General features: G+C 45.8%; 1 protein-coding gene across 1 annotated transcript in view; it reads left to right on the forward strand.

The window, feature by feature from the left end:
• Positions 1–25,451, forward strand: part of LOC138095465 (A-kinase anchor protein 13-like) — a 116,644-nt gene that overhangs the window by 79,664 nt on the left and 11,529 nt on the right. Inside the window, exons 6-9 of the mRNA XM_068991507.1 lie at positions 2,573–3,509; positions 3,552–5,636; positions 6,364–6,447; positions 9,454–9,587. Coding sequence (XP_068847608.1) covers positions 2,573–3,509; positions 3,552–5,636; positions 6,364–6,447; positions 9,454–9,587 — 3,240 coding nt within the window. The remainder of the gene's footprint in view (positions 1–2,572; positions 3,510–3,551; positions 5,637–6,363; positions 6,448–9,453; positions 9,588–25,451) is intronic.

The raw sequence follows: 25,451 nt of genomic DNA on the forward strand, positions 1-25,451 counted from the left end.
CAGAGATTGTGAAACCTGTGGAGCAGTTTTAGCTGCATTCGAAGTCAGCATTTATAGCGATAGAGCTTAGCACTGGGGTAGTAACAAGAGGAGACTGGGAAAATTCTTCGTTGGTTTTTGCCAGGCTTTTAAAATAATGAGAGACACACACACACACATTGCCGACAGAGAACCGAGCAACAGCTAGAGCTAGCATTTTCTGGCTTAAAAGGAAATTTGTTTAACACTGTAAATTTGTTGGTTTAACTTTATAAAACAAAATGAGCTAAACTGTTTCTGAGATGGTTGCTAAAGAACAGGAACCAAATTTCCTAAGAAACAGTCTTTCCTCAACTCTTTCAATGAGTGATGACCACGTTGCTATATTTAAATTGATAGTTGTGCATGAAAAGATCACTAAAAAAAAATAAAGATTTTTATAATCCACTCAAGCCTTCAAGATAAAGTTGTTGCCAGACGTAAAAACATTACAGACTCCCTGGTGGCGTTTATTATGGATAATATACACGTCACGTGGATCCATCTCTCTTGGCCGTAACATCTAAAAGGCTAAGTTTAGATAATTTTTCCACCCATTTTATTTCAGAGTTGATTTGATTTGGAAAAATCTTGGCAGTAATTTCATTTAAGGTCATCTGGGGTCAGCTCACCGCCAGAGTCTTCTCTGGGAGCAGACCTTATTTCAGAGACCGGCGGGCCAGGACACTTCATGGCAGGGTTGTAGACGCACTTGCCTCTGCCTCTCCAGGTTGTGTTTATTCCAAACTAGGTGTCATTTTATTTTCCTCTGTGGAGATGGCTGAAAACTCAGGTTTTCTTTAGAGCTCTTCTACTGGGTGAATGGTAGTCCATTCAGAAACAGCAGTTTGCAGATGCCAAAGCTACCCACAAGATGTGGAAATAGTTTCCTAGAAACCATGAGAAATCAGAACTGTGAGAAGATACATGTGTTAGGAGCATCTAAAATCTTTCAAGCCATACCAGTTTTTTCCTCCAAATCCCCATTCTGTCATGTTCACCCTTTGTTAAATTCAGTGACCCATTTTCATAATTCTTTGGAGTTGGTCACCATCTCAGGAGGAAGGAAGCAAGCGATTCTGAGTTTTCTTAAAGAAGTGTAGCATGGCAGTTCAGTGAAAACCTGTTTTTCTCATACTGTCTTATTAGAAGGATCTGAGTGAGCTTGACGTGTTTTACACTTGGACATGTGAACTTTCACATGCGACCCAGCGCACAGACAGGAGCAGGTGATGATCCAGGGCTGGAGGCCCAGGGGCCAAGTGGCTGGAGGAGTGAGACGGCGGCACATGGTGTGTGCGAGAGATTATCCTAACAGAGCAAACGATGAGTGAGGAGCGAACCAGGCGTTTCAGAAAATAGTTCTGGGAGCTCCCTCGTGGCTTAGTGGTCAGGATTTCAGGCTTTCTCAGCTGTGGCCCGGCTTCAGTCTGTGATCAGGAAGCCGGGAATCCCGCAGGCTGTGCAGTGCGGCCAAAAAATAAATAAGGAGAGAAAACCACGGATTCAAAAAACAGTGTCATTCTAAGGGCTCCTGAAACTTTGATACAGAGGTAAACCCTCTCTAACGATCAGACGTGTTTTGTTTCTCTCCATTTTTTTCCTAAGCTTCGTCTAACATGTGCTTGTGGTTTTTACATAATTTTAACTTTAGATTAACTTTTATTTATTTTCTAAAACATTAAAAATATCTTTTTCCGATTTCACTGTAGTCTTCACTGTTAACGTTGGGAATATGTGACAGCATAGTGTTCTGCAGCAGGTTATTAACCACGATTGTTCTAACCATTCCCATATAGTTGGCTATGTCTGTTTCTCAAGTTGCAAAGACCTATTTTTGAGATGACCTATAAAATATCCTCAAAGCACAGTACCATCTGAGAATAATGAAAAATTCCCTCTTGCTCATTTGATATGTTATTTGTTTAATATTCAGTAGTAGAGGAACAGAGGAACTCTTTATCAGAAAGTGAAAGAAAGAATTGAATCATGCCACTCTTTTGAAATTATTATAGCCCCATAACTAAAATAGTTAACCTAGATTGAACAGAGCCTCTTTTGGAGATTGAGGGATGCTGTGTAACTCCTAGGTAAGAATTTCAGGCATGGGAGTGTGTGTCTGTTCCTTGTGATTGAAGAGAGAGTTTACCAGACTGGTCAGGATTTGCTTTTACTTGTATATACAAGGCAGGAAGGAAGCTGCCTCTGCCCCTCTAAAGGCCCTATAAAAGGTAGCTTTTTCAACTGTGCTTTTTTAAAATAAGGTTTCTTGAGGCTCAGTTTTAATCTCCTTTCTAAAATGTCGATAATATAGAAAATAGCCATATTGTATTTTCTTGGCATCTTTATCATTCTAGCGATTATGCAGCTATCAGGAAACTGAGGTCAGGGCCGAGCGAGCGTTTATTGGCATTTATTTAGGTTGGCTCATCCTGTGACTTTAGAAGGGCTAGAATGCTAGTGACTTGTCTCCCACAGAATTTTCGCTTACAGATGTCAGTGACATCTTTTCTCATGGTCAGTTTTTTAAAAAACATCTTCTATTTTCTCCTAGAAAACAAGCCTTAAGCAGATGGACAGTCTCATGCCCTCAGCGGTGACAGCACAGGAACCTTCAGGTCCCCCCTGTGACCAGGATGCAGATGGTCACTTTCTTCCCCGAGCATCAGAGCCCACAGCCAGCCAGCAGCTTGCCTCTCCTGAAGCTGCTGAGAGCTGTCAGCGCTGCCAGGGGAGCACCGTGGGGCAGACTGAGAGCTCCTGCGATGTGTCCGGTGTGGCCAAGGAGGAGGATACAGACCCTTCCTGCAGGAAGAAGAGCACAGGTGTGGCGAGAACAGGAGGTGAGGTGGGGCCAGCACCTGTCACAGACCCTGGGGCAGCGTCTGCTCCCGACAGCTGCGTTCCGAGCGTGCCCGATGGCAGAGGAGAGGACCCAGAAGGCCTTCCGTCCTGTGGAGTCAGAGATGAAGAAACTACGTCTTTGGTGGTGGCCCCTGACGTGGGGTCCACAGGCAGCGTCCTGCAGGGGGCCCTGGCCCAGGCCTGCCCTGGAGGCAGGCTGGTGGTCGCTTCACCAGCAGGTGCCAGTGCCCCCGAGGCTACAGGAGAAAGGGAACATGGCCTCGTGCACCCCAGTGCTGCCATCAGGGGGAACATGCTTGAAGTGGAAGAGAGTATGAAGAGACAGTTTGAGGACCCCAGGATCAGCACGGCTGGAGCCTCTGCCAGAAAAGTCACAGACGAGCCTGTGGATGGAGCCAGCCTTCCAGACGGTGTCTTGACCACCAGTCCCCTGGATGCTAACAAACCTGCAGAATCGATCCTTGCAATTAGTAATGGCAAAGCTGCCATTGACCAAACTGCAGAAACCGAAATTTCTAAAAGCTGTACAGAGAGTCACACTTCAGGAGCCCAGAACTCTCAGTTAATTCCAGCTGCTGCAGGCAACGAGGTTTCAGAAGGGCTCCGACCCAACACTCCCTTAGCCAGCGTGTGTGCACCAGAAGGGCTCCGACCCAACACTCCCTTAGCCAGCGTGTGTGCACCAGGGTCGCCCTCTGATTTAACCTTGTCCGGGCCTCACAAAGATGTGACGCCTACCCCAAAATCAGAAGCGGAGTCATCTAGTGTTCACAGCCAAGACAGCGAATCACCCATCTGCTCCACAGCTGGGAGTGATAAACTTTGCACAGCCCCTGGGTGTCAGCCAAGCACAGGGACGTCTAGTGGCGTGTCGCTTGCAGAACACCGTGACGACACGGCCCCCCAGCCTGAGAGCATGACCACAGAACAGCTCGGCACACGGCCCCCACTCACTGCCAGCTGCCCGAGCAGCCCGCTGGCCAACTCCACCCAGAATACCCCAGACACCCCAGAACGTGTGGGTGCTTCTCCTCTCCAAGTTTCAGATAAAGAAAACCAAGGAGAAGATCTGAAAGCGGAGAGCTCGTCAGCAGATCCGGCTGAGGTGGTTCCACACCCGCAGGCCGCTCCCCCCAAGGCTGAGAAAGAAGGGGTGTCATGCCCGGCTGTGACACCAGGCGGGACTGTCTCTCTGGCAGGCGGTCCCAGCAGTGAATCAGTAACCAAAGATGACGCACTCTCGCTCGTCCCCTCCCAGAGTGAAAAGGGAAGAGCAGCCGTCCAACCACACACAGGTGGTGGACATGGGCCTGACGGAGACGTGAGACGTCCGGAGGAGCAGCCTCCAGAAGGCGGCACGGCGGGCCTGGGCCCACTCCCCGCGGCCCTAGACCCACCACCCGGCATGGGGAACACCGGCCCCGGAGGACTCACTGGGGTGCAGGAGTGCCCCTCCCCCTCAGCGGCCCCCGAAGCCCCAGCCGTTGAGGGGGCCACCGCCTCTCCCCTGCTTCCTGGGGGTCAGGTCACTGCGACTGAAGGAGGAAGAACTCAGGTGGTTCCTGAGGGCCCAGGAGGCGAGGGCAAAGCCCGGACCTGTCCCACCACTGAGGATGGCGGGCTCTGCTCAGAAGCATCGCAGGAAGAGTGCAGACCACCGCCTCCTGTGCCAGAGGCCCCAGGGGTCCCCGAAGAGCCCGGCACAGCAGCTGGGGCAGAGGACAGAGTGCTGCAGCCCGGCAACTCCCTGGGCACACCCTTGGCCCGTCTTCACGCAGAAGCTAAACCCAACAAGGAAGTGGCCCCAGCAGCCTCCCGGCCAACGGGAGGTGGGGCCGCACAGAGCCTGGTGCCACCAGGAGCTGGTCTGGCTGCAGACTCCAGCCAGGACGCCCCAGGTGCAGAGCCGAGCAGCTCAGCTCCAGCGCCAAGTCTGTTAGCAGGTGGGTCCGAGGCGCCGAACTGCAGTCCAGCTTCTTCGGCTTCAGATGTTGAGGTGGAAAACACCCCGTCCCTGGGGAAGAGCGCTGGATGTGAGGTGAGTGGAGATGCAGTGCTGGACGGTGCCCGGGTCCGTGGTCTACAAGAAGCCCTCGGGGCCAGGACAAAGGATATATCTCACAACGCCCCAGACGCCTCATCCTGCCTGGAGGAGAACATGATCCTGGGTTTGCCTGGAGCTTCACCAGCCGCAGGCGTGACTGACCCCCAGGGCACTGCGCCCCCGGAGCTGGTGGCGCCTCCGGGTGGGGAGAAGAAGCTGGAGGGAGCAGACTGTGGCTCTGTTGGCCTGCAGGAGGCCCAGGGGGACAGTAAGGCACATCGCGACCCTCCTCAGCCTGCGGGTGGAGAACGCCCCCCAGAGACGGGGCCCTCAGGTGAGGCAAGGGGTGCCCCCGCTCTGCCTTGCACTGTCTCCACCAAAGCCCTGCATCGGCCCGAGGGTGCCGACTCCATCGAGGAGGCTGCCAGCCGCATCGTGGATTCCGTCATAGAGCACGTCAGGGCCTCCGGAGCACTGATGACAGAGGGGGCTCCAGCGCACGGGTCACTGCCCAGGCCTCCCAGTGCGGTCCCAGGGACGGAGCCCACAGTGCGTGCTTCCGCCGGGGAGTCGAGCCCCCTGCAGCCTGCGGAGACCCCGCCTGTGGACAGTGGTGGCAGAGAAGCCTCTGGGAGCCTTGAGCAGTGCTTTGCTGGAAGCGAGGAGCCAGAGATTATTCTGCCTGTCCAGGGACCTGCACCAGAGACAGGTAAGCCACACAGAGTACACAAGCAACCGTTTGAGGGATAGACTCCCTTAAGAGTCTCTGGGATGTGCTGGTAAAAATACAAGTGTCACTGCTGTTTGGAGGCTGTGTGTTCACTGGGTCTGTTCACTGGGTTGGTTGCCAGGCTACCAGTCAACACCATCCGGAGAGACACGTCATGTCAGACTGGGACAGATTTTGCTTCCTGTATTGCAGAGCCCTGGCTTGATAGCTCAGAACCTACGAATGCTCTGTCTGTCCCATTGGAGCAGCTGCAAGTTTCCTAACCTGGAAAACAGTTCCGAGATCCCAGGTGCTCCAAAATGATAAAGGAATGGAGCAGATGTTTTGAGTCACGTGTCTTAGTCCTTTTTCTCGAGAACTGTGACACACAGTGTCGACAAAGTGTGTTTTATTTACACACCTGAAACTCCCTTTCTTTGCCCACCATCCTAGTCCGTGTCCTGAGCACATTTAGAGTCAGGGTGGTTTCAGAACAGCTGGCAGTATCTTTCTAAGCCGATGGCCCAGCATCCCACATGGTGGCATTAGGTCATTGGTGGAGGCTGGGGGAAGGGAACGCCCTACTTTTCCTGCCCGAGGAGCAGGCCTCCTGTCCCATTGCCGGTGGCTCTTGGGCAGCCAGCCGTCTGGGAACTGGGGACCCCGTGCCGCGCAGGACCTAGGATACAGGATTTCCGCCCGAGCCTGGTCTGCCGCGCTGTCACAGGGCAGACGTTGTGTCTGCTTATCTCGGTGAAGCAGCTGCAGCGAGCAGATTGCTCACACAGCAGCAGCCCCGTTCCGTCTGCGGGTAACCGTGTCCAGAGAGAGCAAAGAGAAGCCACTTGTGCTCGGTGGAAAGAGACCAGCCGCATAGAACTTCTTGTTGGGGGTTGAGGCTGAGGCTTAAACTGAAGTTGGACTGGGTTTTGACTCTTGACGTCGTTCAAGGTCAGTTGAGTTCACACTTTGAGACCACCACCTCTTCCCAGAGATAGAGGACCTATCTCCATGCTCGCCCCCAGACTCTCATAGGTAAGAAGCCTGTTTTGTTTTTATCGTTTGATTGTTTTTGCAGTTTCTTCTAAATTTTGAAAAACCCCTTTACTGTAGCTATGTGTTAAGAGTTGCGGGGGTGGGGCAGGAAGAGAAATGAACGAACAGAAGAAGGAAAGAAGTTGCTTTGGAAAAAGAGCCGTTTAAACACAGTGGCCATTTTTCCTGATAAAGGATTTTTAACCATTTATAATCTGTTTTACCAGTTGAGGGATTTAAGAAACCCATAGTAGTAGTTTTGGTGGCTTCAGGCTTTTTGTTTTCTTAATATCTTGGATTGTTAGCCATGAACAAATTTCTATCACTGTCAATCTCAGGATTTAAATAAGAAGGTCTTTAATTTTTAAAATAAAGCACAACAACAGGTCTATTTTGGGGGCCCTGGCAGGTTGACATTTCAGAAGAATGGGAGTGGCTGTAAGCTGATGCCCAGCTATGTTCTTTTCATTTGGGTGCCGCGTCTTTGGCCACATGGGCTGGAATTATTTCTCTTTCCGGCTCAGTAGTCAGAATTTAACCCAAGTAAGTTACAGACTAAGTAAGGTTGTCTCTAGAGTACCCTATGAGAAAAGGTAGATACCAAGAAGAGTTTCAGACTTTGGTTTTTAGTAGTACACAAATATATTAAGGATGCTAAGGAATTGGGTCTGAGATTTTAAGGCTGTAGGAAGGGAAATGAGACAGAAATCAAGTTTTAACAGCGTCTGTGGGTTTGGAGTGGGTGGATGTGTGTGGGAGGGTTACTCCTGACGCCTCGAGGAGTCACGTGTGCTCCATGCTAATGGCCTCCAAGGACAGGGAGAAGTAACCAGTGATGAAGCAATGGGTGCTTTTTTCAGAAAATAGCCAGGACTGGGGAAAGTCCCTGGTCACGTTGCCCCAGAGAAAAAGCACCCAAGTGTGATCTCAGACCAAAGGGTATTTTCTAGGAAGTTTACATTCCACTTATGAATTTAACCCTACTGCTTTGTAAGTGGGCAGACATCAGTGTAACTGCTGGTTTGGAAGGGCCCACATAGCATTGGCCTCTGTTTTTATTACATACTGCTGTCAGCAGAGCCAAATAGAAATCAAGAGGAGGGAATCACATACCTTCAATTCGAATGAAGGGACGCGGCCCGGTACGTATCAAGAGCATTGCCTGCCGTGCTTTGGGAAGTTAGTATTGCATGACGGAGTCAGGCCAGTCCTGGGGGGGCTGCCAGCACCCTGCAAGTCCCAGTAATCTCTGTTTACTGCTGTGACTGGGTGCTGCTTGCCAAGATACATATTTTCAGGTGATGGATATTATCATCAGGATAGTAAGGATTTATGAGAAATCATATCTCCAAATAAATGAAATAAAAATCAACACCTGTCCCCCGACCCCCACCAAAAAAAAAAAAAACTTGTCTTACTCACTTAGAAATGTTTTAATCAAGGAGTATTTAAGGGGATTACTTAGTCAGTTCTTTTTTTTTTTAACCTTAATCACATATTATGAAATGGAAGACAGATTTTCGTTCTTTGGACAACAAAACATTTGCCTTTTTTGTTTTTTTTTTTAATTGCTAGTAAGATCATGTAATTAAAAATAAAGGCTAAGAAAGGAAACTTACAAGTATTCATTTATAGTAATGTAGCTTTCCTAAATCTAAAGTAGAGCTTTATACACATCACAGTGTGCTATTAGAATACAATTTTTTAGATTTATTTTTAATTGGAGGATAATTGCAATATTATGTTAGTTTCTGCCTTTTGAATCGACTGTGAGTATACATATGTTCCCTACATCTTGAGCCTCTCTCCCAGTTCCCAGCCCTAGAATATAATCTTAATATACTTCATTATTATATACTGAGTATATACTATACTATAAAATGTACTCTTTGGTGAAAGAAACCTCTGTGCCCTCTGTTGTAGGGAGCATTTTTCTCTGCTAGAGTAGTAGTGTCACTAGATTAATAATCAGAAAATTTTCAAGATGAAATCGAAATGATAGTTCTGTTTGATTTTGGATTATCAAGATGAGTTTTGACTGTTCAGCCATCAGAGTCCCCTTTAAAAAAAGGTGTCAAAGCTTAAATTTGTCTCAGGCATCATTTTATCACTTCCTTCCTGTATTAGCTTGACCATATGGTGGTCAGGGAACAAAACCGCTACCGTTTGGTCTGTTAAGCATCAGTCTAAAGAAAACATGAGAAACTTTTTAAGAAAAGGGCCTGCTGGTTTGTAATTGTGTTTTGGTTTGAAAAGAAATAAAAGTTAACATCTAATATACTCAGGCTACTTTAGGTGGATGAGTGTGTGTAGTATGTTTTTAAAAGACTCTTCCCAAAGGCTTTATCTCATTCTCAGCGGCTCTTTTCTTCTTGCTGTGCGCAAGTATGTCTTGCCTGTACGATAATAAGATGGACTGACTACTAGCTGTAGTTGTTAATCGGTTCCCTTAAAGCTTGTAAGTTTTCTTTTCCATGTGCAAGGAAGCACCACACTCAGAATCATCATGAAAAGGAAATAGTGAAAATGGAAGTTCAGTAGGCATTGAACAAGATCTTCCCTTAGCTACAACCCACACAGAGGCTGGAGAAAACCACACAGCCCTGTGATCAGGGCTCAGCACAGAGCCAGAAATGACGCCAGCTCCCAAACAACACTTGCTGTTTAATGCAAAAAAAAAAAGGCAAACAAAATGCATGAAACCTGGAGCAAGTTGTGTAAACAGAAAGGCTCAGGGAATCAATTTTTCAAATGCACTTTGTAACCACCTTGCTCTCCCTAGAAATGCCCGACACGAAAGCCGAAGATGAAGTGGATTTTCTGAGTAACACTCGGGAGAGTTCAGTTTCTGAAGAGGTGGCTCTGGGAAACAGAACTTCTACGCCGGAGGTGAAACAAGGCCCGAAGACCCAGGCGGTGAGTCTGTGCGAGCACAAAATGTGTTCAGCCTGCTCTGCTGTGTCTGCTCTGTGGCGCTGCCGGGGGGAGCTCTTAAATTCACAGTAGGGTTTTTCTCCTTCTCCCTTGTTCCCTGATATACAGGTGTGGACGTGGTGTGGTGAAGCTTTCACACAGCATCCTTTTAGAATGGATGTCTCAGATCCCTGCAGGGACCCCTTGGAGGCTGTAATGAAAAAGGTTTTTCCCCTGTGAGCACAAGCCTTTCCAGTCTGTCATGAGGTTTAACATGTCTTAAGATGGGAATTACCACAAAAAGGGATCTGCTGACACTGATTAAACCTGACTGTCCTCTTTCTATATAGAAACTGATAGCGAAGATGATATTTTAATTTGAAACCCAGTACTGACCAAAATAGAAAGTATATCATTTTTAATGATTAAAAAAAAAAAGGTTTATTAGATTTTCATAACAACTCTATTGAGACATAATTCACATAGCCGTACAATTCACTCATTCAGGTCAAGTGCAGAGTGCGGCAGTTTTCTAGCATGTCCCCACTGCCCAACTTTATAACATTGGCATCACACCAGAAAGAACCCCGTCTTCACTAGCAGTTCTCCCCTGCCCGCCTCAGTCAGTAGTCACTAGCCTCCTTTCTGTCTCCAAGGATTTGCCTCTTCCAGAATGTCATACAGATGGCAGTTACAGAACGTGTGGCCTTCAGCAACTGGTTTCTTTCACTTAGTATATTATTTCAAAGTTCATCCATGCTAGAACATTGATCAGTATTTAATTTCTTTTTATTGCCAAGTATCCCCATTGTATGGATGTACCATATTTTTTTTCTATATTTGGATTGTTTCTACTTTTTGGCTGAATAGTTGTGAATAGTAACTGCTAACGAACTGTCCGTTTGTATGGACATATGTTTTTATATGCTTAGTAATTACTGTGTTGGCTCATGTGGTAATTCTATATTTCATATTCAGTAAGTTTTCAAAAACGATTTTTTTTTCAGAGTCTTGATTATTGTTCTTGTTTGAAGCTATTAACTTGTAAAACAAGAGAACTTATAAACTTGTTGAACAGTGGTCTAAGCTAGATGCCATGATTCTTTTTCTTTTTTTAAAAAGCACCAAAAGCAAACAAAACTGCGCACATCTTTGGCTGGAAAATCAAATTACTGGAGTAAATCACATTGCCAGTCAGAGAATCAGCCATCCTTGTCTAGACTTGAGGGTGTGTTTTTTTTGCTCTTCAGAGGGCTAAGTATTTTTCATAGAATTACCCCAGTTAGCTAAACAGAACGGTACCCTTCCAAACTGTTTCAAGTGTATGGAGTGGGATAAACAAGCTTCATTTTGTTGGAGTGCGGTGGTAGGGAGGTGCTGGCTGTTCTCACCCACCCCTTATTACCGATAATATTCATGACTAATGCTTGGGTGGCTACTTGTACAGCAGGCATTATTCAGACAAATGTTGCTTTTGCTCCTGGGGAAAGAAAAGAGAACACGCCCTGCATGGGTAACATGTGTCTTTGTTTCCAGAAGCCCCTGAAAAAGGGAAGGAACAAACTCACATCCTTGAATTCAAATACCTCTCTTTCTTCGTCCTCCACGTGAAGTCCTGTGATTAGTGTCCTGTGTACAGCCTGAGGCTTAGCTGCAGACCCTTTGCTTTCCTGTGAGGATAGCTCTGTCCTGACTGTATCTTAACCATTACAAAGAAGAGAGCAAAACTGTTTTGTTTTGGGTTTGTTTTTGTTTGTTTTGTATTGGGGGTATAGCTGGCAAACAGACAGGGTTGTGATAGTTTCGGGTGACCACTGAAGGGACTCAGCCGAACATACAAATGAATCCATCTCCCCCACATTCCCCTCCCATCCAGGAAGCCACATAACACTGAGCAGAGTTCCCTGTGCTAGACAGCAGGTCCTTGCTGGTTATCCATTTTAAATACAGCAGTGTGTACACGTCCATCCCTAGCTGCCTAACTAGCCCTTCCTCCCATCCTTGCCCCTGATAACCATAAGTGCCTTCTCGAAGTCCGTGAGTCTGTTCCTGTTTTGTAAGTAAGCCCATCTGCGTAGTTCTTTTCAGCCTCCAGATGCTAGCGCTGGCGCTGGATAGGTCTCCTCTGTCTGACTGACTGACAGTTACTCTTTTCCTCGTCTCTTTCCCTCTTCTCATCTTCCCTCCAGTTTCAGAAGTTGAGAGAGAGGACACTCCTCTGGTTGGTCATCAGGCGTCATTTTACAGATAGAAGAAGTAGACCCCCGAATAGTCCCTTGGCTAGCTCAAGGTCAGGGCCTGCTAGAATGGGAGCTTCTAGTTTGGTTCTAAGCTAGAATCTGCCCAGTGGGGTGCTTTCCTCCCCAACTCTTACCCCGGGCTCTCTGCTGTGGGCTTATCCTAAGGAGCCTCAGGATTCAAGAACCATGTAATCTGTCTGTTGTTGCTGGGGTACGTCTTTGCTTTGTGTGTGCCTCCACTCCATGTAGTTAGAGAAAGTATACTTTAATGGCATTTTTAGTTCATGAGGATCTTCAGGTCTAGCGTTGACAGACTTCTTACAGGGACGTGAAATCTGACCTCAGACCTGCCCTCCCTTGCTATATGGATCGAAAGCAGAAAGCATGAACACAACATATTGCATCTTCCCTGTGTTGCATTTTCTCCTTTTTTCCCCATCTAACTCTGCTTGTTCTTTTCCTGGAGGGAAGTTTGCAAACACGTTTGTAAAGGACAGAGAATAAATACTTCAGAGTTTGTGGGATGTACAGTTTCTGTAACAGCTAATCACCTTTGTTGTTGCATGCGAAAGCAGCCAGAGGCTGCCTGTAAAGAAGCATTTGACTGACAGTTCTGATAAAATCTTCATAGAAATTTGAATTTCTTTAATTTTTTTCTTTTCTTTGAATTTTGAATTTCATATTGTGAAATGATTTCATGTCATGAAATACTCTTTTTTGAATTTTTTCTTTCATCACTAAACAATATAAAAATCTGCTCTTTGGTGTTTTTTTTTTTTTCCCCACGTGCTGTACAAAAATGGGTGGTGGGGAAAAAACAAAAACAAAAACGGGTGGTGGTAATCTGTCGGCCCCTGCCTTTAGAATATGTGTGCCTCAGTGGATGAGAAGAAAGAGAAAGCAAGTAGAATTTTTTCTCTTCTGAGTGGTCTCAGCCTGCGGGGGAGCTTGTTACTAAACCGCACAGAGGAAGCAGAGAGTTTCATGTCTCTCCCAAGTGTGTCTTTTGACTTGGTATCTCGACTTTCTTAGCCTGTCTGTCTTCTGGCCTTAACCTTCTGGAGCCTGGGCTTGCAGTCTGAGATTGTGATGGTAGTCGAGGGCGGAGTGGCATTCGTTTAGGATTATTTAATTTGGTCTCTCAGACACATGCCCAGTCTGTGTATTGCCCTTGGGAACAAACCAGTCATTGACTCATTGTTTCTCTGAATCAGCCTCTTCCAAATGTAAAACAGGAAAAAATCTGTGTGTCTTAACGCTTTGCTACTGTCTTGAAAACCTGGAACATAGTTTTGCGTAAGGAATAAAGGATGCATAAAGGAATCGGGCAGTATCAAGACTAGTACTTGTGTATCCGCAGAGAAAGCACATGTATGTTAAATGCTTCAGGTTTCTCAGCACATGATACATGGTCCTGATTCCAGAGGCCCAGTTTTAAACACAGAATGGTCCATTCCCGTTCGTCATTTTATCACCGCTTTATATTCATGGTTTGTCGCTACGTATTGCCAAAGATTCAATACTAGTTACACTTTCAGTTCAGTTCAGTTCAGTTTTAGATTACCTTTTGCTGTCCTTTTTTCCCCTGGTGAGTTAATATCTATCAAGGACTTGGAGCTCGACATGCAGTAAGTACAGCTTAGCATTCTTATTATTTATTAGTTTCATAACTTCATATTCCAGTATCCTTTTTACTCATTGAAGTAACCGGTGACTTACAGTGGTTCCTAAGGCAATCAGACTGCAGATTCTGCTTCTTGAACATTGTTATAAAAGCTTCAGGAGTAGCAGCAAGCATTAATTTAAGTTGGGAGACAGGGTGCTTGTTTTAGTTCTGAGATCTTTAGAAATTTGAATGGACCTGAAAGATTATCTGAAATAGGAAGGAAAAAAATGGTTTCTGGAAAGTTAAGCAACTAGCCTCATTTCAGAGCTAGTTAACTCTGTACGCTTGACTGGAACTCGTTTCTGTACGGGTAATGTTTCTGTTACACTGTGGTTTTCAGAAAACTCCTCCTGGGGATATACATCTGGGCAATTCAGTTCACTTTGATTTTTTGTGTTTTAAACAGCCCTGAATGATGAATACACACATGAAGATTCTGAAACCGTTGTGTCATACTCCCGTGCTTTCAGTGATAGTCGGAGGAATCCCTTTGATTCCTTTAGCACCTACTTTCATTTGCTTTAAAAGAAGTCTCGTGATCTTGTTATGATTTGCTCACCTGTAGCTAAGTACCATCAAGATGGTATTTGTCTGGAGAGTTTGCTTTTGCTGAATAGATAAGACTTTCCAGACCTGCTGTTTATTTCCTAAAGAATGCTGTGCAGAGATGACTCTGAGTATTAAGTCCAAAACAGAAAGCCTCTGGGACCATTCACCTTGGGGATATGCTCCACAGAGGCCAGGAAGGAGTTCTGACTCCTGCTTGCCTGCCCTAGTGCTTCAAACCAGCGTACTCCGTGTCTTCTGTGGCTCTTTTCAGTATATGGCCAGGTTAATTAGGAAGGACTGTCTGTTCATTGAGGTGTTTCTATAATAATTCCTTTTCCAAATGATCATTGCAAAAGCTTGTTAGCCATACGGAAGAGTTAATTCAGCAAGCCAGAGTGTCTTGTCAGGATGCCCATGGTCCTGGCAGCCAAACACTCAAGAAGAAATACATTCAAGCACAACTCTAAAATCCCATATGTTGAGTGTTAGGCTATTGGGTAAGTCTAGTCTTCATTTAACACACACTCCCCAGTCGGAACCACTCCCTTTAAAAATAAAAAATAAAAACTACATGGCCAAACATGAAATTAGCTCAATTTTCATTCTTAGTTATTTTTGCAACAGTGTTACTATCTGTTTCTTCATGGTCTCGGTAAGGGCGGTGTTAGACTATTTTTGGTTAAAATCTTTCTGAATTCTGCCTGTGCTTTGGTTATTTTCTGTGTTTTCTTCCTCTTGTCTCAAGGGGGCGAGCTTGCATTTCCATACCTAGGCCAGGAGTCTCTAAAAAGGGTTTTGTTTTTTTGTGTGTGGCTTTTCACAGCCTTTATGCTGGGCTACGGCAGCTCTCTCAGACTATTTGGTAACTGACTGGGCAGGTCATAGCACCGATAACACAAGATGGCTCACACAGCCTACCCTGTTATTTGACAGTTTCCAATTTTTAAAAAGAGATTTTTGAAAATGTCCTGTGCTATCATATTTACATACAGAGTTTGTAGTGTGTGTGTCACCCCGGAAAAAGCAAAGTGGCCTCGCCAGTAAGTCTCCTCTACCTATGTTTGGTATTTAAGAGAGCTGGCACCCCTGCCTCCATTGCCAGTGACCTTTTTTTGGGTCCAAATCTAGAGGTACCTTTAGCCACAGGGAAGCTTACTTCTCAGCTTTTTCATATAGGATTTTTAGAGATACTCTGGATGTTTCTTCTGACATGGACTTAAACAAGAAATTTGTGCAAGTATTCGAGCAAACTCTGGGAGATAGTGGAGAACAGAAGGGCCTGGCATGCTGCAGTCAGTCCCTGGGGTTGCCGAGTCGGACACAACTTAGCAACTAAACAACAACAACATATTATTCTAAAGAAGATAGTTGCCAAAAAGAAGTGCGTTGAAGAACCCCAGATCATAAAGCCACAAGCGGAGAAACCTGCAACCTCAGTGTAAAAGTATCTGTAGATAATGTTTGTGAGTTCATGTGTGTGTGCGCAGTCATGTAAGAGTACAATTTAATGATATCTATAGATAATATATGTAAGAATATTTAATGATTTAATTTAAAACAAAATAGCATAATCTTCCCTTTTTCTAAAAAACTGAGGCACACTTGGTATACAATATTTTAGCTGCTTAGCAGTGATTCACACTTTTTAAAGGTTTATGTTCCATTTATAATTATTAAAAACATCAGGTATGTTCCCTGTGTTGTACAATCTGCCCTTATAACGTATTTTACACATAGTAGTCTGTACCTCTTTATCCCCTTGCCCTGTCGATTCCACATATAAACGATATCATATAGTATGTGTTTTTCTCTGTTGGACTTAGCTTCACTTAACATAATTCCCTCCAAGTTCATGTATATTATTGCAACTGGCAAAAACTCATTCCTTGTTATGCTGAGTAGTATACCATTGTATATGGCCATATATTTTTAAGTGACCATTTGATCTTTGAAGGAAGAAAAGCTTAGGTCCCTGTTGATAATGTGCATAATGGGGGCAGTTATAGTCTCAGATTGGATTTTGATTGTGTGTTTTAAGAAGAGGCCTTACTGGTTGGCCACCATAAGAATAAAAGCTGCACACTGTATGTGGGATTGTTTACTCTAGCCAGGAAGGGGTTCAGAGATACTGATTGCTCATATCTTGGTCCTCTTCAGCTGCTCAACTTGGTGATGGGGCCTGTGGCTTTAATTTCAATTTACTTATTCATTTAGTAAGCCTTATGTGAACGTTCCTTTCCCTCTCAAAGTATTGCATCAAATATGTAGGGAGGTAAAAAGAGGTTAGATATTGTCCCTGCCCCAAGTCCAGTTAAATAAAGCAAGCACGCAGGGCACACTCACACTCTTTGGCTGCTGTCCGTGAGATGGGCCATGACGTGCCTTCAGGGTGCTGGAGGAGAGGGTCACAGAACTCAGATGAGCTCTTCCTGAGACGTGCTTGTCTGGATGCAGTGACGTTTCCTCAGTAAAACCTTTTTGTAACACTTGTGGTCGAAATATTCACTAGAAAGTAGAGATGGGTTCAGGGAACTTTCGATGTGCCCCCCAGCTTGATAGCTCTTTATTGCTTTCACAGTGTGCTTGGCCCTTGGAAGATCTCAGAATTGCCAGAATTGCCCTCGTTTCCATTTAGGAAACTGAAAAGTAGCATTTACCAAAAGAAGTACAGGAGTCGGGGGAGAGAGTCGCAGGTGGTGCTGGTGAGGTGTGGGCTCAGTGACCCCTGGGTCGGGAAGAGCCCTGGAGGAGGGCATGGCAGCCCACTGCAGTGTGCTTGCCTAGAGAATCCTACGGACAGAGGAGCCTGGCGGGCTGCAGTCCGTGGGGTTGCAAGGAGTCGGATGCAACTGCAGCGACTTAGCACACGTGCATGTATAAAGAATGGAAGTGTTTGGTAGTGTGCGAATCATGTAGGAATTAAAGAGTAGTTTCTCTGTTTAAACATTTCCATTCTTTGCCTCTTTCATGCAGGGATATAGCCACTATTGTGCTGTTCTGAGAATCCTGCACGCCCTCATCTTGGCTTAAGGACCCAAAGAATTGTAACATGGTCTTAAGTCCGCACCACACATGTAGTCTTTACTTGATGGTGAAAATACTTCCCATAAAGTTCAGAACAGAAAATACTATTACGAACACATTTAAAATCTTGTCTTCAGTTCAGGCCTTAATAAGAAGTCCAGCTAAGCCAAATGTTTATTATGTTGGTCTTCCTTGTCTGTGTCGCAGGTAGCATTCTGTTCTGAGCCATCAGACCTGATACATATTTAAGAGTTTTGAAAGCCTAATCGTTCTGGGGTTGGAGCTTGGAGTTGAACTGTAATATCAGTGTAAGAATGAAATGGTTTTGTCTTTGGTTCCTAGATTTCTATTGAGATGGTTAGAAGATTTCTGATACTGTTTGAACTACTTATGATAGGAATAATTAGAATAAGTATATAGCTTCCCAAAGTGGACATTGTGGAAAATCTTTCAGTGTCTAAATTTGACTTGGAGCTTTCACTTACGTGAGATAAACAGTAGTTCCTCTTATCCATGGAGTGTATATTCCCAGACCCATTTGGACACCGGAAATCTTGCTTTGTTCACTCAGTTGTGTCTGACTCTTGGCGACCCTATGAACTAGCACGCCAGGCTTCCCTGTCCTTCACTATCTCCCAGAGTTTGCTCATTTGCATCAGGTGGCCAAACTACTGGACCTTGGAATAGTGTCAAATCCTATATACCCTGTGTTTCTTGTATACGTACACACCTGTGATAAGGTTTACTTTATCCGTACAGTAAGAGATTAACAATAGCAACAATAAAATGTTGTGGTTATAACAATATACAGTAATAAAAGTTACATGAATGTGATCTTTCTCTCAACATACCTTATTGTACAGATTTAATGTCTTCTCCATCTTAACTAAGCACTTACCATTGCACTATGCCTGTAATTCTTGTAATTGGAGATGAGACAGCAAAACCAGCCCTTTTTTCTTAGTTCCTGCTTCACAGTTTCTCAGAAGATTCATTCTTACCATAGATCTTAGCAACTTCAGCATATGATTTGTTGTTGTTTTCTCGTCACCCGTTATTAAGTCTGAAACTTTCACCTTTTCGGGCTTCCCTGGTAGTTCAGCTGGTAAAGAATCCAGCTGCAGTGCAGGAAACCTGTTTGATCCCTGGGTTAGGAAGATCCCCTGGAGAAGGAAACAGCTACTCACTCCAGTATTCTGGCTGGGAGAATTCCGTGGATGGTATAGTCCATGGGGTCGAAAAGAGTCAAACATATTTGAGCAGCTTTCACTTTTTTTTCACCTTTTCCCTTAGAGCACTTTGTATCCGGTAGATCCGAATTGCCTGCCGGCATCACTACTCTTGTGCTTTGGGACTTGTGAAATAAAATAAGGGTTAGTTGAACACCGCAAAGTGATACTGAGATAGTCATTCTGATAACCAGAAAAGCTACAAAGTAGCTGACGGGCAGGATTTACTGTTCTTGCTTGCAGTCTCCTTGAAGAAAGCTGCTGCTAAGTTGCGTCAGTCGTGTCCAACTCTGTGCAACCCCATAGACGGCAGCCCACCAGGCTCCCCACTCCCCGGGATTCTCAAGGCAAGAACACTGGAGTGGGTTGCCATTTCCTTCTCCAGTGCATGAAAGTGAAAAGTGAAAGTGAAGTCGCTTAGTCGTGTCTGACTCTGTACGACCCCATGGACTGCAACCTACCAGGCTCCTCCGTCCATGGGATTTTCCAGGCAAGAGTGCTGGAGTGGGGTGCCATTGCCTTCTCCGTGAAGAAAGCTAGTCCAGTAGAAAAAGGGGCTGAAGTTAGAGCCACCTCTCCACCCGTTTGGCTGGTTTGCAGAAGTAGCAAGCATGGGATCATAGATGTGCAATGGGGGTACGTAGCGGTCCTCACTGTATGCACTGGGATCCTGCCCTTACAGGATCCCAGATCTTCCAGCGCACGTTGCTCTCCTGATAGAATCTTAGTGTGGGTGGCACTGTGGCCTCTGTCACGCAGTCTCTACTCTGTCATTTGCAAGGAAGCGACTGGAGCCCAGAGCGCTCCAGTGCTCTAAGGGCTTGCCTTTGTGTGCCCAGATGGTTGGCACAGAGCCCAGCCCAGGGCCCCAAACCCTGGAGCCTGGCCTCTCCCTTCCTGCCCGCCTCTACCTGCGAGGCCACCTCGTCTCCTTTAAGTCAGCTCTCCAGTGTCCCACGCTAAGCTGAGGCACCCTGCCAGCCTCTCCAGGCCTGGGCTCCCTCTGCTGGGGCAGTCCTTAAATAGGACCAGCTCTCCTGGTCAGTGGCCCTCTTCTGTTTCATGGAGCCCTTGTGCCATCCCCATACACAGAGACAAGTCGCAGGATGGGCATAGCTGAATCTGCACGCTGCTTCCTGTGCTGGGGTCACCCACTGCCTGGGGGGCTCTGCAGCTCCACCTTCAGCAGGCTGCCAGCTCATGTGGATTCTTGGAGGTCCGGGCTGGGGCCTGGTGCCGTAATCACAGTACCAGGCTGTCTGGACAGGTGTACGGGTCGCACCCCTGTGGCCTTCCCCTCTCCAGAGCATGGCATCTTGATTTTGATGCATGCTTGACGCATGTTGCCTTCCCTGTGATTTAATGCAGATCATCATCTACCAAGGCAGGGGGATCTTTGGATCTAAACAAGCACGTGTGAGCTGCTCAGGACCCCACGTGGGTCTCACAGTGTTTGTTTCCTGGCTGTGCCCTGGTGGATGAATGGTGTGAGACCGGGAAGGGCCTTGGGCTCCCCTGTGCGTGCCGTGTCCTCCACTCAGGAGTCGCCCCTGCCGCCCTGGGGAGAGCACAAAGCTAGGATCTCCTTTGCAGCGCCCTTCATCTTTCTGTTCTATGAAAATAATAATTTCTGGAAATGGGCTTGTGGGCTTTTTCATTTCTGACATCAGTTTATTTCTTTGCCAACCTTCCTCCTTACTTTGCCACCTCAAATTCTTCTTCTTTTTTTTTTAACTCAGTCTTTTATTTTGTATTGGGGTATAGCCGATTTTACAATGTTGTGGTAGTTTCAGGTGAACAGGGAAAGGGACTCAGCCAAACATATACATGTATCCATTCTCCCCCGAAACTCCCTCCCATCCAGCCTGCCACGTAACACTGAGCAGAGTTCCCTGTGCCATATGGTAGATCCCTTGTTGGTTACCCATTTTAAATACAGCTGTGTGTACATGACCTTCCAGAGTCCCTATCTATCATTTCTTCCCCTCTCTGCCCTCAGCAACCATAAATGTGTTTCCGAAGTCTGTGAGTCTCCCTCTGTTTAGTAAGTAAATTCATTTGTGTCAGATTCTCACATTCATTTCCCCTTTGAATCATCTACAAGCCGAGCGCCTTGTAGGCGGTGGGGTCTAGGGGTCTTGGGACAAGACCAGGCTAGTGTCACAGGTGTCGAGAGAAGAGCCATGTCACCACCTCCGCCGCTGGCTTCTTCAGGTCGCACCAGAACCTTGTTGCATGTAACCCCCCCCCCCTGTGGGCAGCAGGACATTCATTCCAGGAAACGCAGGAGATTCTTCTCTCGTTCCACCCCTGTGAGGCCAGGGCTGGTGGAAGGCCACAGCTTGACTTGTCAGTGGGGGCTGTGTGGGGAGACCATGTGTGTATCCACTGCCTGAGTTCCTTACTTTTAAACATTTATAACAGAAGATTCTAGTGGTAAATGAGACTATTGGGATGTGTTCCCTTACTACAGGTCTGACTTAACTGTTGTGCATTTCCATAACTAAATCAAGCCTTCCATTGGCGAACATCTCCTGTTCTGTGTATTGAGCTCTGTAACAGAAGCTGGCGGTGCTGTGATGGTCAGATGAGTGGGAGACATCCCACCCCTCAAGAAGCCGTGTTGGGAGAGGCAAAGGAATGAGCCGCTAGTTGGCCCCTGGGGCCTGGGAGCTTAGAGAAGGAGCAATCTTTCGCCGAGGCCTTTTTATACCCATGTCCCTGTAGTTCGCTTTGGTGCCATTATACCTTCAGCTGTTCAGTGGAGTTCTGCCGAAATGTTTCACGTGGGGATTTTTCCCCTGTTGACAGCCTTGCTGGCCTTAAAATAAAGAGCCGGTCTTTCCATTCCAGTTCCAGAAAGTGATGCTCGTGTTGTCGCTGCTTTGCCAGGGAGCAGTTCCTGTCTCCAGCACCATTGTCCAGCAACACGGTGGGCTGCGTTCCTTCCTCGGAGTCATTAGACTTCCCTAATGAGATGATCCAGAGGAAGAAAATAGAGTTCTGGCCCTGCTCCCTCATTAGTGCTGTGTCTGCCTCACATCAAGCTCATTGAATTGTTTTCCTCCTTGCCTGAGACTGTTCTTTCCTCCTTGACTCAGGAAGAGGGTTGCAGGCCAGGCTCTTTTGACGTGGGACTTTAATGCGTTTGCTCTTGCAGCAGAACCCAGCGTATAGGCTATGAGCAGAAATCACTGTTTCATGGTTGGCATATAACGTGGACTGTACTCTGAGGTTTGCTTTGCTTTTTAAGTCCAAAGAATGTGTCCTACAGGCCTTGAAAGAAAGTTCGCCCCTGGCACATTCCACCCACACACCCCCCCAGGCTCTGAGAAGCCAGGGGAGGTTCTTGAGAAGGCTGAGTGCAGATGACTGACGCCTGCCGCTCAGTGCCGCCGTTTCCACGTTCCTCTACCTGTTCGCTCTGGTTTGGGTGCCATACTGGAAGCTGCTGTCTCAGCTGTCCTTGGCGGGGGTCCGGGCCGGATGTGGCAGCCTCATCAATGCCTAAGAATGCTCTTTTCTCATCTTTAATTCCTCATGGGGAATTTTTGCCTTTATTGCCACACGTCTGTCTCATGGCATGGCTGTTTAGTAAAAGCAAGATAATGCATGCCCTTTCAACATGATAATCTTTGAATCAGTCTTACTGTTCTTTGAAACTTAATGTCCCCGTGGGTTACCACCTGTTTATTGGTGGGCAAGCATGAAGGTTGCCTGAAAGTGACTGATGTGAAAAGGTGCCTTGATCCTTCCTCCCTCAAGCTAGTTAGTGCCAACGTGGAGCGGGAAAGAGGGAGGTGGCAGAAAGGAAATGGAAGATGAAGGAGAGCTTTAATGTGGGGGCTGAGGAAGCAGAAGGATGATGCAGCCTGAGTCTCTTTACGGCATCTGCGACTGTCCAAGGCATGAAATGGTAACAGCTGTGAAAAGGCCCGGGTTGTCCAGTTCTTCCAGCAGTTATGCATGTATGTTCTTATAATTCATCACCCCAGGGTAGAGGAGATTAAGAGATATTAAAGAAAGAAGGGCTGGCCGATCCTTCTTGTGTAAAGGATTTTATCACCTAACCAATTAGCTTAATGGAGGATGATAATTGCCCAAATTTAGCTAAGGAGAAACTGGGAATTGTCAAAATATTTTTTAAAGCAAGGTTTTTAACTTTTAGATAGAAACTGGTCTTCAGAGGAAATCTCAGTAGCTGTTGTTCAGTAGAGGCCCTGCTGGGCCACCTTTAACGTAATACATAGGACTTTATAAATATTAGCATCCATTTTCACCAAACAAGTATTTCTTTGGGAACTTCTTTTTAATAAAGAAAGGCTAATTAAGACATGTGACAAATACTTGTCATTTTTATAAGATGGCCTTTTAAAGAGATATAACTCCTCCTACCCCCTGTTCCCAAATGTGTGTACGCGCTGATGACCGCAGGGAGTAGCAGAGCTGAGACAGCTCGACTCTGGCAGGGAGAGAAAAATCTATGAAGCCTCCTACCATGTCTTTAGCAGCCATTCCTTAGAATTTTGGCTTGCAGCTCTCCATACCACCTGCCCAGGAGTGAAGACCACTGTGCAATTAGATGGTAGCTTCTCCACTCTGGAAGCTTGGACATGGGAGTCTTAGAAATGGCAGAGTTTTCAGATCACTGGAGGTAAAGCCTCAAGAGTCTTTGCTGTCATGTATTTCTGAAATATCTATGTATTTGACAGGCTTGTTAAATTCTGAAAAAAATTTACCCTCTTCTTGATGGCTTGCCAGCATCATTCTGACTATCATTAGACTGTTGTGTCATAAAAGTGAGCATCACTGGACACTGGTCTCACTAGCAGTTCAGAAACTTGGGTGAAGGAGTTACTCTTATCACTTTACGGCTTGGTCAGGGGCCTCAATCTCTCAAAAATGGAATTAGCCATATGGTCTATGAGAAAGTGCCTTTCAGGTAAATTCGGTTGCACGTAGCTCACGGAAATAGACTTTTCCTAAAGGGTCTTATTTGCTCTTCAGAAAACCATTTCTGCTTTTCATTCCTGCTGTAGTTTCTCTCAGTTCATCTGCTTCATTCAGCATATTAGGAAATTGTCAGTCCCTCGCTTCACGTACATAAAACTACAGACCTTGGCTTTCATGTAGTCTCTATTTGGCTTTCTTTTTTTTAAATGTATGTTATTGAAATACAGTTGTCTTACAGTGCTGTGTTAGTTTCTGCTATACAGTGATTCAGTTGCACGTGCATGCATTCTTTTCCATTATGGCTTATCACAGAACATTGAATATAGTTCCCTGTAATATAAAGTAAGGCCTTGTTTATCCATTCGGTATCCCAGACTCCACATCAGCCCCTCTGCCTCCTCCCCACCCTCTCCTGCAGCCACAAGTCTCTCCCTATGTCTGTGAGCCTCTCTCTGTTTCACAGATTAGTACATCTGTGTCATATTTTAGAGTCCGCGTGTAAGTGATAATCCGGATGTTTGTCTTTCTCTTAGCTCCTTCACTTAGTGCGATGATCTCTAGGCCCATCCGTGTTGCTGCAGACGGCTTCATTTTCTTGCCTTTTTAGGGCTGACTGATGCTTCCCTGTGTCTGTCTGTACGCAGACCGCATCCTCTTTATCCATTCTTCTGTTGGTGGGCATTTAGGGTGTGTTCCGTGTCTTGGCTGCTGTGAGCGGTGCTCTGTGGCCATAGCGGTGCCCGTATCTTTCTGAAGGCTCGTTGTGCTGGGTCTACGGCCGAAGCGAGGGTTACTGGGCGAGTCTGCCTTTAGTCCTTTGAGGGACCATCATGCTGTTTTCCACGGTGGCTGCACCGAGCTGTGCTTCGCCAGCTGTGTGGGAGGAAGGTTCCCTTTTCTCTGCACCCTCTCCAGCATTTGTTATTTGTAGATTTTTTAATGACGGCCGTGCTGACCAGTGTAAGGTGTGGTACCTCACTGTAGTTTTGGTTTGAGTTTCTCTAGTAATTAGCCACGCCGAGCATTTTTTCATGTGCCTTTGGCCATCTGTAAGTCTTCTCTGGAGAAATGTCTCTTTAGGTCGTTTTTTGATTGGTTGGTTTACTTTCTGTTGTTGAGTTGTAAGACCTGTCTGCCTGTTTTGGAAACGAAGCCTTTGTCCCATTGCACAAACTGTCCTTTTGTTTGTTTATGGTTTCCTTTACTGTTCAAAAGCTTATAAGTTTGATTAGGGCCCATAAGAGTCATATCTTTACGTCTTCAAGTCTTTAAGCCATTTTGAGTTTATTTTTGTGTTTGGTGTGAGGGGTGAGGGTGTGTTGTAACTTTATTGATTTACATGTGACTGTCTAACTTACCCAACACCACTGAAGAGACTTCAAGCTAGAAAGCTTTCATCCCAGATTCCTTCTTCTTAGCCCAGACTAAAAATTTTGGTCAAATTTACCTTGTCCCTTCAAGCTTCCAGTTTGAATGTTTGTGCCCTCATCTTCTCTCACCTGGGCTCCTTGGTTTCCTTAGCACTCATCTCTTCCTGCCTTACAACTCAGCTGTTCTTGAACTTTTTGGTCTCAAGATTGGTTAATAGTTCAAGAAATAATTGAGAACTCCAAAGAAATTTTGTTTATATGAGTTATATCTATAAATATCTACTATGATAGAAATTAAAACTAATAACATTAAAATATTCATTCACGGTAACATCGGAGCTTCCCTGGTGGCTCAGATGGTAGAGAACGTGCCTGCAAAGTAGGAGACCCGGGCTTGATCCCGTGTCAGGAAGATCCCCTGGAGAAGGGCATGGGAACCCACTCCAGTATTCTTGCCTGGAAAATCCCATGGACAGGGGAGCCTGGCTACAGTCCATTGGGTAGCAAAGAGTTGGACATGACTGAGTGAGTAACACTTCCACTACTTCACTTTTCAACAGTAGTAAACTTATGACTTGTTAACATAAAGAGTATATTTTCATCAAAAAGCAACTTTTCCAAAACAAAATTAGAAGAGGTGACATTGTTTTACTCAGACTTCTGGCTCAGTAGAAAACAGATTCTCACATCTCTTACACATTTAAGCCATTGCAAAAGGGAAAAATTCAGCCTTTCACAAATACAGTGTATGAAAAGGAAGGGAGATTTTAATAGTTTCTCACAACTTAAAAAATTGCACAAGTGATTTTCCTTAAGACAACAATCATACCTCCATA

Source organism: Capricornis sumatraensis, chromosome 19, assembly GCF_032405125.1.
Source record: "Capricornis sumatraensis isolate serow.1 chromosome 19, serow.2, whole genome shotgun sequence".
Lineage (NCBI taxonomy): Eukaryota > Metazoa > Chordata > Mammalia > Artiodactyla > Bovidae > Capricornis > Capricornis sumatraensis.